A 12460-nucleotide genomic window follows, 5' to 3' on the forward strand; every position below is an offset into this window, starting at 1 on the left:
TGTTCCTATGTCATGGTGTAAGTCTGTCCTGGCAGATCAGTCAGATTTAGGGGTTGAAAGGACAGAAATTTTGCTTTTATTCTTAGTTTATGCTCACAGTTCTGAGGCAGATGAAACAAAATTCTGAGTATCCATTATATTAATGATCAGTATTGAATTTAGGTAAACAGTGCAGTTCACCTGCTGTCTGCAAAGCTGCAAAAACAGCAGTGACTTTGAATTTGACGATGGCAGAGACCAAAAAATCTAGATGTGGTTCCTCTCTGTAGCCAGTCCAAAATTCACTGCACCTGCCTGGAATCCCTCCTGCGTGTGAACTGCTAGTGCATATGACACAAGCATTGATAAGGTGTACAAACTGATATGCAGGTATGGGTCTCTGAATCCATCCCATTACCTCATTTTGATCACAGATGTTCAAGACTGACACGTAGGTTTTCAGTAGTCCAACAAACTACCAGTGGGGCCTACCAGACCACAGCACGTCTGGGACAAGCCACTGCTCAACTCTGACTACCAGCTCCCTCTCACCCCAAGTTTGGGAAAGGACTTGTGGAGTCCCATGTCCATTTCCACAATGTCAGACAGTGGAAACCATGGGATGAACTGTGAGGATTTTCACCTCGCAGACACCAGAGAGAAAAAGTAGAGTTGAGCAGGACTGCAAAGAACTGCTTCAGACCTGACACGAGGTGATGGGCAGGAGGCAGCTGGGGGAGGGCTGAATTCACACCCACACATTCAGCAGAACCAACACCAGTGGAAGAGGCTGCTGACAAAGGTTTATGGTGTAGGAGGCTGATGCCTTCAATCTTGATATCTGCATGGCTGCTCCTAACTCTTGGTGCATACATGATCCTAGTGTCAGGTGACAATCAAGATTAAATAACCTGTTGGGTATTTTATACTTTCAAGGTTCTATAAAGTGAGACTACTGAAATTACAGTGAAGATTGCTCTTGCCCTTAAATATCATTAGAATACCTTTCAGATCCACTTCAGTAATTTCCCTCAAGAAAAAAGTTATTTTTTTTAAATAACTTTGGAATGCCAGTGGACATTTAAAGCACTCATCTCAGTTTAAAGCAACTCCTTTTACTGAGGGCCCATATGTGAGGCACTTCTAGGATCCTAATGCCAACTCTGCTGTAATGCACTATGTGAAATTTCTCATACAGGTAAACTGGAGCGACTTCACTGTGCCATTTTGACAGTTCAACATTTGAGAGGTAAAGACCTGAAGCTCCTACTATGCAGGAGCTTTCAGACCTCTGCCTCTTCTGGAGACCTGCCAGGCAGTAAGAGCCAACATCTGCATGGTCAGGAGTGAGAAAAGAGTGAGCCTTTGATAGCTATTAACGTAACACTAGAGCAAAAGCTGAAGCAATTGAGGAATTGGAATGGATGCCTTTGCACACATGTCAGCTGTTTGAAGGAAAGACATAGCTGGCATTAGATGTGGGAGATCAGCTCGTTGGCAAAGTGCAATATGCAGAGTCTAATGAACTGGCTCCGAGTGAATCGACTGGCACTGTGTCCAAATGGGCATTTTTGGCTGTGATTTCCATGGTTTCTGAGCTTCACAGCAGGGCAGTCCAGGTCTTTTCACACCTGCTGAAGTGAACCAGAGCAGATGATGAGCTGGATGCCATAGTAAAGACTTACGAATGGGGCTGGCATTCATTCCACACAACATGGCATCAGCGGTGGCAGATGGTACTACATACACCATGCGGCCTGTAAGTAGTGCAGTGGCACAGTTGGAAAAAACTGAATCTGGGCTGTTGGTGGCATACCCCTAACATTATGTTATCAAACATCTTCCTCTGTGTTAAACCAGCAGGACAATATTCAGAATCTAGAAACATCACTGAGAAATTAATTCAGCATTGCAGGTAGACATTGGCTCAACAGCACCTTGTTTTCTGGTTTTAGAACTCACCATAGCTGGCGATTAGCTGTTCAGATGCAAACCCAGTGACTCAGTCAATGAAATGCTCTAAACTGATTTGGGGAAAATTGAAGGGAGAGAGAGCCCATGGTAAATACACAGCATACTGAGGCAACTTGGGTCAGACAACCATATGCACTATACTGCAAATACCATCTGGAAAGATGCCTTCTGAGAATCCCCTTAGCCTCTGACTTTGTGGAATTTCTGAAATGACAAACAGGAGACCAAATTCACCCAAGAAAGAGCAAAAACCTAGTCCTTATCAATATGAACAGGACTTGGCAGGTTTAACAGAGAGGCGAAGAAAAACAAGGAGGGCAGATTTTCTAGCACAAGTTGCGTAATTTCAAGAACACCTGAGAACTGAGACTTGTATTTTACTTTCTTATGCACAAAAGAAAAGAAACACTCAGAGCCTTCTGGGTAAAGCTGGGGCCTGCTTATGCCTGTGAGTTTAATGGCCAGAAACACTCCAGTATGAAACCAGTGCTTAAATGCCTGACTGAGAACCAATGACACACATTCACAGCAGCATAAATACAAAATTCCCCAGTGGCACTCCAGAGTGTTGCTGTTTCTTTTCCCTCCCTTTCTGGGTGGCAATGCCCCGGGCTTTTAGTACAATGGTGCTACCTGGCAGGAAAAGCTAGTTATCTGTCTTTAGCACAAATAACCAAAAGAAAGATAAAAAGAAGAACACACTTCAAGCATGTCTTGGAGTAAGGTATTTTTAAGAAGATGGAGAAGACCCTAGAGGCATCCTTCTCCCAAGGATCTGCAGCAGTTGGATCTCACTGGTGGTTCTCTTGCTGCCCACACCCCAACTCTGCATGACAGGCTTATATCTTGTGAGACCCCACATTACTTAGTTCTCATACCCCCAGTCGTTTCCTCCCATCTATCATCCTTGCTCAAAGGAATTCCTCAAAATTTTTCTGACCAGGACCTGTGGAATTCTGAAATACAGACACTTTTTCTGAAAAACGTAACTCTTGTATTGGGTCTTCTTCATGGGACAGGAAACAGTGGAAGTTGTTTTCAGATGTGAATGCCCTGACTCAATAAATGAAGTGAGACATTAAAGGAGCTTGGAAAACACCTAATTGTTGAACAGAAACTGAAGTTGCAAGTTGGAATACAGTTTACACAGAATTAGACAACAGCTGCGGGCACCTTTGCCAAGTCTTAGTAAGTTTTGTCCATGAATATGAACTACATTTGAGGCATGAAGTTTATCATAATGGCAATATTGTTTTTCTTACTAGAAATGAAAAATGGTTGCACACAACCTAGGCAGGCAAAAGAACCTTGTATTTTATATGAACAGATTTTCATGCTATTTATTCTCGCATTATTTCCTACTTTTATCTACTTTCATAAAATCAAGAACTTGATAAAAGCACCTACATTTCAGGAAAAAAAAAACAACAACATAACAAAATAGAGATGACGACAAAAGAGAAAGAGAAAATGTGCATAATTTTGCTGCCAGAGTAGTGTGGACTGACCGGGCCTTAAGAAATTTTGGATATTATAGATAATCTAATCCAACACAGAAGCCAGGTGGCAAAGGAAGCTAGAAATTATACAGGCAGATAACTGTGAATAAGCTGTACAGACTGTAAAAACAACACTTTAAAATAAAAAAGGATGCTAACAACATTCTGCAAAATAAAGCACATGAAAGGCTGCCCTAGCGGCATATCCATGTTGCGTTTTTCATGCTCATAAATGTTCTGAGTCAATGTTATTACCATGTATCCTTCTAAGTTATTTAAAGCTTAAGGAATAGAGGAGAAAAAGAGATACACTCTGCAGGTGTCAGCATGGGGCTCAGAATGCACTCAACGAATGATTTATATTATTGATTTACATGCTTTCTATGCTTTGCATAGAAAAGAAAACGGAATTAATAACCACAGAGGATGAAAACATCTTTATATCAATAAATGTGAACAAGAGGGCAAACTTCAACTATACTGTTCTATATCAACTTATTATATTTATTTTCTAGAGAGAATATGTTTACATTTGAAAAGTAATTTCAGGTTTAAAAGAAGTCTGGCTCAGTTTAGTACTTACTTACATAATGTAATGGTGGCTTTCAAGAAATAGCTAGTTGAAATGTCAAAATAGTATCAGAAAAATATTTTCATTATTCTAAACACGGCCAAAGGCACAAAGCTCTTTTACTATCATAGGAATCTGTTTTCATTGTTTTTCAGCAGACCTATATCCTCAAAAATGTTTGACCCAGGATTTAACAGAACAATGAAATAATGTGGTTCCCAGCACAATGTAGTCCCTCTTGCAAAGGAGTCACCTTTCTTGGAGATGCATGTGATAACATTTAAGGCTAATTTCAAGTCCATCACCATTCAGGCAACACCATCTCTGTTTTCATTCTCCTTCTCTATTATAGCCTACACCAAAACTGCTTGCACGGCTTTTATTTCTCAAATAGGGCACTAAGGTCGATCGCAGATTCCCTTGTGCTGAACAAAGTGCAGCCTTTTTAAATATCAGTCTCCTGACTGCTCATGTTTCTGCAGTGACTTTCAAACGGAAGTAATAGTCACAATGCACCACAAAATAAAACCTCGCAGGACAGATACAACTACTGCTGCCCAGGCAGGTACACACTGTACCGAGACCTCACAGACTGTGCAGTCCTAGACACGGTTTCCTTATTTTTATGACAGAAGCCCAAACACTTTGGGAAGACACAGTTATGACTCTGATGATCTGCAGGCATCACCACATCCTTCAAAACCTGAGGCTGCAGACAGCAGGGAGCATCTCTGAAAAATGGAATAAAAAGCGAGTCAACATGTGCGACTCAGAACTTGTACAGCAACAATGCTGGGGCTCAGGGAGATGGGACTGCCTCGCTGTCCAGATGGGGGGCCAGAATTGAGTCTCCAGCTCCCACACGAAGGTGAGCACTCCCTGGACATCTGCAACACTTGTGTCAGTTCTCTGACACCTTTGCAAAGTACTGAGAAGTAGGTGGCCATCATAGTCTTGCAACTGTGCGCACCTAGGGGCTATATGCTGTGGCAAAGCAATTTAGTTTTGCCAAGGGTGGTGTCTGAGATGACAGCACTTCCCTTGGATTTTAATTGCAATGTGGTTTCCCAGATTCCCAGACAGGAGTACAGCTACTAACAACACACATATGGATTTATTCTTCAAAAAGAGGAAATGTCTAACCACTTCATGATCCTATTCGCCCTGTCAGCCTTGTGCAGGCCAACTGATTCCCACTCAGAGGAGGGGAATCACAGTGTGAAGAGAAGGGGTGAACAGTGCCGCATTTTATTACTCAAGCTCTATAAATTCTGCCTTTAAATCAGGCCACTGTTTGTATTAATTCTTCGCACTTTATGTGCATCCGCATGCTCAATTTCACGTGCTTTGTTTCCAATGAACTTTTACATGTGGGTTAAAAGGTTTTCCCTCTTGATTACTGTGACTCAGTTTGGTCACTCAAGCATTTCCTGAGCTTTTTGTTGCATCTCCCCTTTCTGGCTACTTCTGGGTAATCGAGCATCTTTTCATGGACTACGCGTACCACTTCCTGCGTTCCCCCAAGATTTAGTAGAAGTGCCACAGTTTCCCTCTTCCATATAAATTGGATTTTAAACACACAGTTAGTGGGGTCAACAGGCAAAGGACTCTACCGAATGTGCAACACAAAAAGATAACAAGGACTGTCTGGACTGCAAACAAGAGAGATTCTTTGAAGCCAGGATGCTCTAGCCAAGATTTAATAAAACAACAAAAAGAAAGAGAAAAACTAACTGAACCAAGAACAAAGGGCAGCATCACAAACTAACCGCTCTGACCTGCCAAAAGCACTGAAGAACAAGAAAATGAAAACATAAAACTGCTCAAAACAAACAGGAGCAAAGTTCAATACAAAGCTACACAAAAAACACAAGGCACATTGGGGCCAATCCCAAACGTGTGGGAAAGTATAGGCTGTGTGTATTACTGTATCCCCTGAATGCATTTTTACCCTCATCTCATCTTTTGATACATGTGGGGCAGTACAGAGTGGGTCAGGCTGATTTCTCCCTTTCTGAGTTAACGAGAAGCCTCCCACAAGGGATGGGAAACGCCAGGGGAGCACAGCCCAGCACGCTCCCCGTGACCAAACCCAAGCCAGGGAAAGCACAAAGATGGATGGTTGTGCTTGTCCTATGCTTAGTGGCAACACATACACCAAAGATCACCCAGGCTCTGGAGTGCCCCCAAGCCAGTGTCAGCACTGACGCAAACAGCTGCGCAGAAGCTCAGCAGCGAAGATGCTGGGACCAGACCACCCCACAAGTCTCCAAGGTGTGAGTAGTCATTTTTTCAGACTATTCAGTTGTTTTTGTTGTCAGTCTATCACAGTAGAAGATTAAACAGCCACGCTGAGAGAGAAAAAACAAGCCTGAAGCATTAGCAAACTCTTTGTGGCTGGTACCCACTGTAGACTGCTTGACTGTTTCCTTATCAACATTGAGTCCTGCTTCCATGGACATTCTGGCCAAAAACCAGCATCCTCCAGCCTGGTAAACAGCACTACAGCAGGTAATCCTCCTCACGCTGAGGATAAGTAATTAATTCCTATGCACAGCTCAGGCTAAAAAGCAGGGTGCCAGCATTTGCTGTGGTGGGTGTAATTGTCTAACATGACTGGATAAAATAAAAGCCAATTAAGGGAGAAGGTGGAAAAATAGTAGCTTTTGGTAAACAGTGGGTCTAGTAGTGCCCCAGAGCTTCTATGTGGCAGAGAGAGAGGAGTCCAGATCAGCAAATTGGGGATGTCTGCTGGGCTCCTTTTTGCTCTCCTGTTGCCACTGGGGCAGGCACGCCATACAAGGAGGAGAAAGGGTATTAAATGACAGGCTGCAGGACAGCCTCCATCATTAACATATATTGATGCAGGATGTGAATCTGAGCTGAATCTCTCTGGGATGCTGGAATCAGCTGTCAACACCAGCCACTCTGTAAGTGAGCATGCAAGGAGAGCAAGCAGGTATCTGAAGAAGCATGTGAGCCGGATCAAATACAAGAGGGAGGGCAGGTTTATGGTTCACTCTGACTTCAGCAGAATAAATGGGTCTAATTCACACACACTTGCTGATATCCCTTCACCACATGAATCATGAGAGGGTTTTTTGTCTGTGGGATTTCAGTTGCCAGAGAATCTGTCCTGGTTGTGACATGCCAGGTGGAGCTGTCAGCAGCGACAGGTAGAAGAAAACTCATCTTTTAATGCCTGAACTTGAGCCAGTTCAACTGAGAAGTGATTGAGGGTGAATAAATACAGGACAGCACTATGTATTTTCACAAGCTCTTTTCTGACTATAATTTCACTATAAGGAAGTTTGTTGGCACCTACTGGAGGAATAAGTGCATAGGGTGGAAATATCTCCTTTCTCCTCTTGTGTTGTGCTGAAAAGTGGAATTAAATTATTCTGCTCACAGACAGATTGTTCCAGTAAAATAGAACTTGAAGCCACCAGGGGCTCATTGAGAAGGGAAGCTTTTACACTATATGAAAAGGCAAGAGACAAAACCCTTGCCAAACTCCTTCACTCTTTATTACCGACAGCTGCAATGCTGGATGCGTGCGGATGCCTTTTAACTGCCAAGGGGAGTGACGGAGGTGGGATGGCATGTGAGCAGATGAAATATATGGCAGCTTCTCCCCCGACGGCAAGTTTAATTATTTGCACTGTTGTATACACAAGAAAAAAAAAATCACATATTGGGAAATCATTCACTTTGCTTCCTATGTCAGGTGGATTATGAAAAACACTCGCTCTTCCCGGTCCATAGCAGAACAAGGCCTTAAAATATTGAGAACCTGCATATGCCTTTGTCACAGAAGGGAGGAAAAACAAGGTAGAAAGTATTTCCTAAAGAAAGAGGACATTAATACATCAAGACAGCAAACCCAGACGAGCTTTGCTATATGAAGAGAGGTATCCAACAGAAGTGAACCAAACCAAACTGTAAGCCAGAGAAACATTTCTACGTGCTTTCATTCCAGAGGACTTTCTAATGCATCCCTTCTCGTCCTTTCTGCATTTTAAGATCAGTGGAACAGAGAGAATCTGATTATTTTGTCTGTTCAGTGCTCAGCCAACAAACACCAGACTCTGCTTTGTTAGGATCCAGGAGCTTGTGTGATACTTCAGGGTGACCATGCAAGATGTGAAATGGTCTAAGTCACCAGGCATGGTTCAAAGTCCTATCAGTGATAATACAATATGTGAGGCTATAGACTAAAGCGATGCAGACAGGTCATCTTTCTGTAATCTGCAGTTTAAGGGTTAAGTACAATTGACTCAGAAATGACAACCATTTGTGTAGAGCTGGCAAGCCTCGATATACGTGCTTACATTGATGTCATAAAACTGTCAACAGCTTTTCTGCTTGAATAAGAACCTGGTTCCATTCTACATCAATTTATCTCTGCTGCTGTTAACTTCAGTGCACCTATGAACAAGGCCTACGGGAGGGTTGGTAGGCTTGAGGAGCAGCTTGAGGAGCAGCTTGAGGAGCAGCCAGCTCAAATCTCAGCTGTGCTAGAGGAAGCATGCACTGTATTTTGTGAGCAGCTCAGGGGCAGCCCTGAAGCCTACGCTTTCTCAGATCTTGCAAATACAGTGTTTGTTCGTACAGTAAGCTTCTCCCTCTTTGCGTTTATGTCATGCTGGCTGCAATACCCCTACAGCAGATACACCTAATTATGAAGATAGTAATACATCATGTGAGGCCATACAATGAGGACAAGATACGCTAAGCTTTTCAGAGCGCATTTTGTAGCATTTCAAGTAGATAACCATATCTTTCACCTGCACACAGAAGCATTAAATTCATGTATTTTACAGATAAGCCATCAGAGAAAGTGGTTGCTGTGTTACTGACCCAGTGCCTATGTTTGAAAACCAGAGTCAAGCACACAAAAGCTCTCTAAGTTGCAAAAGAAAAGGGAACATTGGGACTTGCCTCACAGGGAGAGTTCCTCAGAGGAGCTGGAAACGCAGTGCTGGTCATGACAGTGTTTGCTACTGCAGGTGCTTTGCTGGTGTTAAGGAGAAGTGCACAACCTGGATAAAAGAGCAGGAAGAAAGTCAAACTGCAGCATTCACCTTCTGGTTTCGGGGTTTGTGAAACATCCTCAGAACCTATGTTAGCTGGTTCCAGCTACAGAGAGCAGAAGGCTTTTTCAATTTACAAGGGATGCAGCTTCACCAACCCAACAAACATACTCAGGAAACACACTTAAAAAGTCTGTCTACCCCCTACAGCTATCTTCTTTTTTTCTCCATAACTTCAGAGTCATCATCCTTGCAAGGCTGAATAACAAAATGTATCTTTTATGAAAAAAAGGTAACTTGAAAGAGAATATTTATCTTAGCCAATCCCAAAACAAAATACAACTGTGGTAAGACACCACCAGAGTAATATCAATGCAGCTGGAGGCCTCTTTAGTCCTTTAATCACTTCTTGTAAAAAGAGGAACAAGGGCAGTAGTAACACCAGGGTTCCTCCTTGGCAGCTCTGCATGAAAAGGTGTGTTATTTGCATTATTTCAGCTCTGCCCCCCCCAGCTCAGGAGGGTACCAATACTTAGAGTCCAGTTATTTGGGCTTTCATTGAAATAATTGCCTCTACAGCATAGACAAATCATGAATCACCAGCACTTGCCAGCTTTCCACAGTACTCCCTTTCTTTGCCTTCATTTTCACCTGTCCTTCTGTCACTCTGTGGTCTGAGCCATCAGATGGCACAAACGCACCGTAGCCTATACCAGCTCACACAAAAGTAGAGAATCTTTCTCTTCATGTTTCACTCTGAATCTAACATTCTAAAACAATGTTTGGATTATAAACCACCAGTTTTGCTGTAATTATCCATAGAAGTGGAAGTCAAGGGACAATGGAGCAAAGAAAAGAAGAATTAGGAAATGAGAAGGGGAAAAAATAAGCAGAACAGGGAAACATAGGATGTAAAAAGGAAAACTGGAAAGAAAAACACAGATCAGTATGGAGGAGGGTCATGCAGATGAATATTTGGTGTGAAGTTGTTTAGAAAGCGTCAAGATCAGTATTTGGTGTCAGTCATGGAGACATGAAGTACCAGTCTATACCCTCAAGACAGAAAGTGAGCAGGTTAGTCGTTTCCTCAAAGCACTCAGAGTAGAAAGATGGCTTTTTTTTTTTTTTCCCACCAGAGGCTGGATATATAAATACACAGGAAAACACGCCTTGTGTTTTATTGTTTCTCCCAACCAATTTGTGTAATTTTTTTTTTTTGTTCTCCACTGCTCATTCTCTGCACTTACTATTTGCTCTCACACACCTTCTACTGAAGGAAAGCGGTTGTGCTCCGGGCTCCCAATCCGCCATGGAGAAGGATGGGACGCAGAAGGGCCCTGCATCCAGCCGCAGTCTCCTTCTTCAAACGAACAGTAAAAGCCAGAGGGAAGATTTTCTGCAAGAGGGAAAGACAAACACGCACACACACACACACAGAAGAACCCAGGTGAGCTGAGGAGGAGACTCCTGGGCACACAGAAATGCTGCAGTGTCTATTCTGACCAAGATGCCCAGGGTACACAGTCACCCCCACAGTCCTTCTGTGTGGGGTCGCGTACCTGCCTGACCATGGGGATGGGAGTGGCAAGGGAAACAACCCACAGACTGTGACGAATCCGAGTGAAAAGATGCATCTCATTATACACTCTGGAGTCTCCTAAATACCTGGTCTCTACAGCTCCACCCACCCAAGGTTACACCTTGGAGATGGCTTTCCTAACCCTTGCTTCTGCAGCTTGATGGAAGGAGATCTTGGATAATTTCCTGACATGATTCCCCTCCCTTACAGTCTAGATCTCTGGTCAGCCCAGCTTAGCAACATGACTTCTCTCTGTGAACACTATTGTGGTCTCAGGTGAAGAAGCACTGAATCATTTTGTGCCTCAGTTTTTGAACCTGTGGATCTGTTTGGTGAGAAGAGGATAGTTTATTTTAAGCCATACTTTCAGGCTTTGAAGCCCACTCATTCTGTCACTGGTTTGGGATTTCAGGCAAGTTTCCAGCTCCAAACAATAAAGGCACACTAGTTTTTTACCTTTAAATTAACCAGCTTTAAAGTAATAGTCATCTCATTCAAAGTAACTTCATGCCTTCCTCTCCTTCTCTATCTACATTGCAAGTTCTTACACAGGATGCAAAGCACATCTCGTGCCCTACTTACGTTGACACAGGTGAACATCCTCTACTCGGCCATGTATCACACATTTCCTTCAAAACTCATGAAGCTATTTTACTCATCACCCTCAGTAAACACCCACTGCCTCCCTAGTTTCTACTGTTGTCTAGTTCTGCCTTTGCATTTCTCTTCTTCAATGTGAGGCCAGACTTTGTACTTATTAAGTAACCTCAGCAGAAAACAAACCTTATAAAATGCCATGTAAAATCACTACCACTATAACATGATTTTTCACCTTTAGTGAATCTCTAATGATTCTTCATGCAGATTCTGCACCGAGGGTGCTGCTGACAACTCTGTCAGATATCAGAGGGCTTCTCAATAATAAAAGGGCAAAAACTGGGTTTTACCGGGGAAAAGATAGAGCACAAAGCTAGCCTGGGAGAAAAAAGTGTCTTTTTAATACAGAATTACATTAGGCAAGAAAGCTGTCAGAAGAGAAGAACAGCAACCAGTCATTTTAGCCTGCTATCCAGACTAACCAGTCCTTGGGGCTGGCAGTACAAAGCCCCTGGACACGCTTGCTCTTTGGGGCGGTCCTCCTTCCAATAAACTCGAAAAACTGCTGTGATGAACAGATGTAGCTGCAAAAGGGATGATGATATACTTCTGACTTCGCACAGTTTTTACACCACTGTATACTCATATCTGCCCTTAAAAAAGCTTAGTCCATATTTGTTTTCTCCTTCCATGTTCCCCTAAAACTTCCCCTAAAACTATCTTCCTTTTTTTCTTGTGGGTTTGGGGGTCGTTTTTGTTGGGTTTTGTTTGTTTGTTTTGTGGGGTTTGTTTTGTTTTGTTTTTTCTTTTGAAATAAAGGAAAATGAGACAAGAAATCTGTAAAACTGCAAGATAAAAATGAAAGTTCATGTGCAAACACATCATAAAACTCCATATCCAGGAAATCAGTTTTTCCTTTCAACTGCTTGTCAAAAGTAGAGTAAAAATTTCTTAACTTACAAAAGGGAGGATAGAATACAAACTCCTAAAGCAAAAGGATCTGTTATTCAGGTGATATGGGCAATTTCATTATTCTCTCTATGAAAAGAGGAGGCTCCCGAATTCAGGTCTTCTTGTGCCTATTAAATTTTTTCTGCCTGAAATATTCTGTCTGTAAAGCGGGTGCCAGACACTGAGGCACCAGTATCCAAAGCCCAGATCATTCGAAATGTTCAAATACCAGCAGAACTCCCTGGCTGAGACTGCAGGTCCATTAAATACCTACTCA

The 12460-nt window shown here is 42.6% G+C and overlaps 1 protein-coding gene across 1 annotated transcript in view; it reads right to left on the reverse strand.

Annotated features, from left to right (window-relative positions):
• Positions 1-12460, reverse strand: part of LOC136100192 (ALK tyrosine kinase receptor-like) — a 339835-nt gene that overhangs the window by 63843 nt on the left and 263532 nt on the right. The window contains exons 8-9 of the mRNA XM_065835062.2: positions 10321-10452; positions 8965-9065 (exon numbers count right to left, since the gene is read on the reverse strand). Of these exons, the coding sequence (XP_065691134.2) occupies positions 8965-9065; positions 10321-10452 (233 nt within the window). The remainder of the gene's footprint in view (positions 1-8964; positions 9066-10320; positions 10453-12460) is intronic.

Source organism: Patagioenas fasciata, chromosome 3 (assembly GCF_037038585.1).
Source record: "Patagioenas fasciata isolate bPatFas1 chromosome 3, bPatFas1.hap1, whole genome shotgun sequence".
Lineage (NCBI taxonomy): Eukaryota > Metazoa > Chordata > Aves > Columbiformes > Columbidae > Patagioenas > Patagioenas fasciata.